The sequence below is a fragment of the Belonocnema kinseyi genome, chromosome 9 (assembly GCF_010883055.1).
Source record: "Belonocnema kinseyi isolate 2016_QV_RU_SX_M_011 chromosome 9, B_treatae_v1, whole genome shotgun sequence".
Taxonomy (NCBI): Eukaryota; Metazoa; Arthropoda; class Insecta; order Hymenoptera; family Cynipidae; genus Belonocnema; species Belonocnema kinseyi.
Genome location: NC_046665.1, coordinates 18,072,154 through 18,079,214, shown reverse-complemented (window position 1 = coordinate 18,079,214; position 7,061 = coordinate 18,072,154). Strand labels below are relative to the sequence as shown.

General features: G+C 32.5%; 1 protein-coding gene across 1 annotated transcript in view; it reads left to right on the top strand.

The window, feature by feature from the left end:
- The window catches only part of LOC117180325 (sodium/potassium-transporting ATPase subunit beta-2-like), a 248,329-nt gene extending 241,968 nt beyond the window's left edge, over positions 1-6,361 (top strand). The window contains exons 4-5 of the mRNA XM_033372763.1: positions 2,195-2,474; positions 2,787-6,361. Coding sequence (XP_033228654.1) covers positions 2,195-2,474; positions 2,787-2,890 — 384 coding nt within the window. The 3' untranslated portion in view covers positions 2,891-6,361. The remainder of the gene's footprint in view (positions 1-2,194; positions 2,475-2,786) is intronic.
- The last annotated feature ends 700 nt before the right edge of the window (positions 6,362-7,061 follow it).

Below are 7,061 nucleotides of genomic sequence, written 5' to 3'. Positions count from 1 at the left end.
CCCCCCCCCCTTAATCCGGCCATAAGCCCAGCTGTAATCCAGTGGTCCGAGTGGAGGAGGGACTTGTGGTTGAGAAATGATAGTGCTGACCTTGACGAGTTGCTAATAAACATTATAAATAAGGTCTCTTAGATCATATAAACTTTCAGCTACATTACCGCCGGCTTCTTTGACATTGATGTTTTTAGCAAATGGCAGTCTCCACATTGCTCTTCGCGAACGATCCAGTGTGTAGTCCATGAAATTCATCCCAGGATAACCATTTGCACAATCTGTACAATATGTTTATTATTTTTAATACTTTCGTTATTTCTGAGACCTGAAATAACGTCTAAAAATGAATTTCAAAAACTCTTAATCACTGTCATAACCTCAAAATGAACTGGAGCACATAACCGATAAATTATATTTATTTCAATGAAACCAAAAGGAAATGCTAATAAAGGGGAGATATCCAATGATTTTTTAATTGAGGTGATTGCTTACTTACAAGAACAAACGAATTGATGAAAGGAACCTCATAAATAAATATTCGTGATAAGTGACTCTATTTTCTATTTACGCCACTGAATTGAGGTTGACGGAAATTTTGTTTTTAAATGGAGGCATCTACTTGATCGACGCTCAAAGTTTCTTTCCTATCCCTATAGTTTTTCGCCAGAAAACTTTATCTTAATTATCAACATTTTGATATATAAAAACGTTCCTTGTCCTTTTTTTATAACTTTCCAAATCCTGAACACGATAGCTCAATCCGTGTGGACGTAGTGAGGGCAACAAAGATGGAAATATTTCTACACAAAAATTTCATGAGCGTACTTGGGCACGTCACATCGACCTTATCGACGTTGAAAGTTTCATTTTTTCTCAGCTAGAAATCGCTAAAAATTCTCGGAAAATAATGATAGGTTATGGGTGTGCAGATACTTCTTTGTTGATTGCAACGAATTTGCAAAAGTTATTGTTTATGTTAATTTTTTCGAACGTTCAGACGATTTAGTCCTAAATTTGTGCCAGTGCTCAACATGCAGAAGTAAAAAAATCTGAAATGCATCGAACTAAAAATAAATTTTTTTGGTGCACGACCTTGCTTCAGTACACATTAAATGGCCGCAACTACATCTTGAGATTTTTATTTTTTACAGGAATAGCCTAAGCAAATTTGGAAAAAATGTCAATGATGGTTAGTATGTATCTGAAAACCGTATTTTTTAGTTTAATTTTGATACTCTGTTATCTTGTATTGTTGTAAGCCAAAATTAAATCTTTCAAAATATCTAACCACTTTTAATTACCCTGAAAGCGAAATTGAATCCATGTTTTATTTGAGATACTTTGAATATGATATGATACAACATGTGAGTTGCAGGTACGAAGTTTTCAAATGAAGATGACGTTGACATGTAAGATGCAGATATCATTCAAAATATAGAAAGTCGTATACTAGTGAAATTGAAAAAAATGTTAATTACCATGCATTAATTTTATCTCTAAAATTTAATATACGTATAAGGTTTTGAAAGTATACAAATTAACATATCAAATCCTACGTGCTTTAAGTTGAGTGGATTAATATTAATGAATGCAGGCCATCAACAGTCTAACATTTATAGCAATATACGTGAATAAGTCACTAAAAGTTTCTGGAATGAGATTCTAGAAACGGTGAAGCGGAAAATTTCTAGTAGTGTTATTTAGACTTTAGAGCAAGCCTTTAAATAATAGTAAAAGATTGCACGACTTTATACGTGTTAATGGAGACTATTTTAAAAAGATATGATAAACATTGCGTTAAAAAAACTATTTTTCTTGTCCACTTCAAAAACTATCAGATTGACCTAAGTATTTAGCGACGCACCTATCGATGCACAAGACCTCCTGGTAGTCTTATTTTACATACGATCAGCGTTGTTTGCAATTCACTGTCAAACTGTACAACTATATTCAATTAAATGTAATCCATATATAGTTATAATGGATTGCGGAACTTTGAAATATAACTCGTATTTAAATACATTTTTAAAAAGATTTACTTAATTGTTTTCACGTTTAATTTTTATTTGAAGCCTTTTATAATCTATAACGCACCTATAGGTTTCTTTTCCTACTAGGTGGATATCAATATTTAAAAAAATAGACTCTTTATTCCATCCTGATATAGTTAATATTTAACAAATTGATTTTCTTTCTACAGATTTTTGGCTGGGTACCTCAGTATTACAACGATACTAACGCTCTCCCAAATAATATGCCAGAAGACTTGAAGATGCACATCCTAGGTGAAAAAAATCGAAATCCTAAAACTATAGATACTATCTGGGTATCATGTGAGGGTGAAAATCCAGCTGATATTGAGAATATTGGTCCAATTCATTACATACCTAGCCGAGGATTCCCTGGCTACTACTTTCCTTTCACAAATACAAAAGGATACTTGAGTCCTCTCGTTGCAGTCTTCTTTGAAAGGCCTAAATGTGAGTAAAACTAGTAACAATCTACTTGTGACAAACCTCTTCTTTATAGAAGACGTTTATCAATGTAACATTTTTTCTCAATACTTATTTTGCGTTAACTCGCAAAAAAATACGAGGTTTCTTTCTCTGTACCTCATTTTTTGTCTGCTTGTTTTCAGACGCAAACCCGATATTATTAATCAGCTTTTGTAATATATGGTAGGGTCTAACACAAATCCGGAAAAAAATCTCGGGTCGGATTCACTAATATAAAGTGTTAAACTTTAACTCAAAAATTGTATTTTTGTGTAGCTTACATTTGATATTTTACAGATGGAGTTTTGATTAACATTGAATGCAAAGCCTGGGCGAGAAACATCATACATGACAGGTTCGATAGACGTGGATCTGTGCATTTCGAATTGATGGTGGATTAAGCAGCTTTTGCCATCTTTGCAAGACTAATACCAACTACATCGTAAATAATTTATTATACAGTCTCGTGGAACAACTACGAATAATTCCTGTCCATTTTAACACTCTCATCATCCTTATCAAATGAGATTGACCTGATTTATAAATTTCCATCATCTTCACCACTACCCTTCTGTTTCTGCATCATGATCCGTCACTTACTGTCAAGGACAAATGATCGATTATTTGTTCGGCTACTTCTTTTTGACTATTCTCAGCTCATATATGTGCTTCTTCGTGAATATTTGCGTGTGTATATAGACTAAACAGCACGCTATACGGGCGAAAGTCGTCATAGGTTAGATCATGTAACTTATTTTATATATTTGTTCATAACAGGCGACTCTTGGTTTTACGTCCACGTAAAGTTATTTACTCTCTTTATATAATTAGTGCCAGTATAAGCATCATGATCATCACCACCATCATCATCGTCATCTTCATCATCATCGTCATCTTTATCATCATCGTGCTGTTATTATCAATACCATGTACACAGTCAGGACCATACTATCTTTACCAAGAATGTAGGATTATCTGGTTCCACAAAAGAAAGTGAAGATTTCTAGCAAATTAAGAAATGAATACTTGGTTGGCTCTCAATAAATTCCCTCGTATGCATTTTATCCGACCGGCAACGTACAGAGTGATGTTCATTGATCCTCGGAATTTTCACCTTACTAAAATAATCGAGAAGCATAAAATTCCAAAATTCGAATCAGCGCAAATAGGCGGCCGATATCTTCGTTTTATTTGGGGATACTAGCTTCAGCGTGGCGAGTTTTTGGTGATTATCTCTTTATTAAGACACCTCGGCATTTAATTACACTCTTTTTTTCTGTTCCCTATTTCGTAAGTTGCGATTATTATAGTATGCACTTTCCTCTTTTGCTACATTAATCTATAGACTCGTAGGTTGTTGTCGCTGCATTTCGCAACCAAGACAGAGGCGCGTCGCCGCTATTTGATACTTCGTTCACATTACATATGTAGATACTTAACTTAGAATTATTTATCGGTCGCGGATCTCGTGCACGTGGCAGAAGTCGAGCAAGAAACTAGAAATAAACTAGCTTTACACGATGAGTGTGGTACCACCAGGTGAGGCTTGAGAAAACATTAAAGTCAGCCTAGAGCTAGAAATTTTTGTCCCGAAAATTATGCCAAATATTTAAAATTACCTAGTACCGCTTATAATAGAAATGTATACATACATTCATATATACATACATATGGAGGTACACTTCTATATGTATAAGTATATTGTATTAGTTCACACATTCGTGTAGATAATACATGCATAGAAGCTGATTTTAGGGCTTTGTCAAAATGTACGCAATGACAGGTAGCTGATAACTCTCCTAAAATTTCTCTTCATGCACGAAAAGCAGCCCAATAAAAAGGTATTTAAATCACAAAAACAATGTCTACGTAATGACCTCGAGGCATTTTTTTTTGAGTATAAAGTCAAAGGTCTTCATAATTTTGAAACCAGAATGTGAATTTGCATAATGCACAGTGTGTAAGTTTCTTATTTGGCTTCTAAGTTAGTGTTATGTAGCATCGTACATTACTCTGACTTAAAATGTTGTAATAATTAATAATGCCGGACTGTCAGCTACGTAGAAGTATCGCGACATACGTAATAATTCTATTTGATTCCTAATTTATTGATTGAAAAATCGGTAAGGATTATTTCCGGGCTACGCTCGGACTCGTGTTACACTCTATCTTAGATTATATTAATGTCACTATTAAGCTAAAAGAAAAAGTTACGACAGAACGTCTTAATTAGTATTAGTACCTGTAACCCGCAGTAAATGATCCTGAACGACTATATTCACCATTATAAGATGAGTTATTTCTAATACTGGACATATAACTTTGTTAAAGTATGAAAAGAAGAAGGGCTGTAGCGAAAGAAAGAAAAAAAGGTGAGTACATGTGTATGTGTGAAAGAACGAAAAAATGTAATAGTGCCATTTCAGGCATCGAAGAACCAGACGTTCATGCTTAAAATGTTCATTTCCAATAATAATATTATTTGTACCTACTCTATTATCATCCTTATGAACAACAGAAGTTGTACGCCATTTCTTCAAATAAATGGAGTTAAGAGTGTATCATCTACAACGCACGAATTACTTAATTAGAGATTGAAATATGTATTAGCTACATAACAAGCTTTTGAAAGATACGAGGAAACGTTTGGTTGAAGAATAAACATTATAGAAGTAGGAAACGTACTATTCTAACGAAGGAAACTACATCTAATGAGAATATTGATTTTCTGTACTTATTTATTTCACGCCATATTCAATATTTTATTTAAGGTAGTTTTCTTAAATGTTGAAATGTGCTCTCGTAGCACAAAAATTTCTTAAGATACTTAAAGAAACTAAAATTTCATAACAAATTAAGGAAAATTACGATTGGCATATTTTACATAATTTATTATAAATTTTCATTATTTTAAGTATTCCTTAAATTAAGTATTCAAAGAATTAAGGATTCTTACCAATCTTTATGATAATCTCAGCTGCTATTACTAGTTAAAAAAATTCTATTAAATATTTTAGAACAGTTCTATCTCTTTTGAACACAAAAACATAATAATTTTGTTTTATTACAGTACAGGCCAAAAGTTTTAATACACTTCTTTCAAGTAGATATTGCAAGAATAGTATATATTTTAATGTTTTCTTAAATTGTCAATAACTTGCTTCAAAATCAATATTTTTTAATGTTCTTGAGCTCATTTTGAAGCTATTTTTCACAGTATCATACCAGCTTATGAGTATGAATAGTAAAAATGGCCTAATCAAATTGCAAGGAATTGAAGTTGTAACAATATAATGACAATGTAATATAACAATATAATGAAGTTTCTAGAAAATACCCTGAAAATACGTATTTATTTAATTTTTATTCTGATTTGCCTGCAAATAAGATGTTTTCAATTTTTTTCAACTTTTTCTTTACAACTTCAAGTCCTTGCAATTCGATAACACAAGTTTCAAGATTTGTACTTATAAGCTGTTATGACGCTGTGAAAAAACAGCTTCAAAGTTAGTACAAGAACATTAAAAAATATTGATTATTAGAGATTTTATTAAAAATCTAAGAAAACATTGAAATATACACTATTCTTGCAATATCTACTTGAAAAATAGACAAATAGGCTTTATCCTGGGCTGCTTTTCTACACAATTTTGAGAGCATATAATTCATTGAAGAGAAAAAATTTTAGCTTTAAGGGGGACACTCCATATAGAGGCTTCAACAAGTTGAAAATCGGTGTACACGATTACTCAAAAACTATTTGACCGATCAAGCTTAAATATGGCACACATTTATACGATACCTATGTCCAATGGATGAATCTAAGGACGACTAAAAATGATCAAAATAAACATGTTTTTGCCTGGGTCAAAGTTTGAGTTTTTTTCCAAAAAATCAACTTTTTTGTTCTAAGGCCTTTCTTTTAGCCAATTATCATTATTTATGAATATTATTGGTTCATCCAGTGACCACATGTATGTAAAAATAAATTTTTTGCGCAGACTGTTTCGAATAATCCTACGAGGTGCTGGAGTATATAACGTAATCGGAGATATATACATGTGATACTTCGTCGTGTGGTCAATCGAGTACAGTTCCCCACGCTTTTTATCTACAACAAAGAAAATTTGTTCAAACTGAATTCGGACATGCTATAAAATATCATAACGGACGTCCCCGGGCTCTTTTTTGTGGGATAATAATAAAAAAAATAATTGGATTGTGCTAAATAAAAATTGTATGCTTGTGTATTATTTTGATGTTAGGATCGTTTTTCAGCTCTCTGTCATTCCCATAATGTCGGTCTCTGTCGTGCCGATGCTGCCGATAACACTCAAGAATAATTATAGGAAAAAATTCTAACGTATATAACCTCGCAATACAAACAATCAAATTTAACAAAATATATTTTTTTAATTAACCAACACAAAAAATGTGCGGGGACGTCCGTTAGCATGTTCGCTATCATTCCCCATATTTTTAAGACAAAAATGTCATTATTATAGGAAAAAACCCTAACATATTTAAAATTAAGAGATCCTAATCAATCATCAAAAAAGAAGCGTACACCAA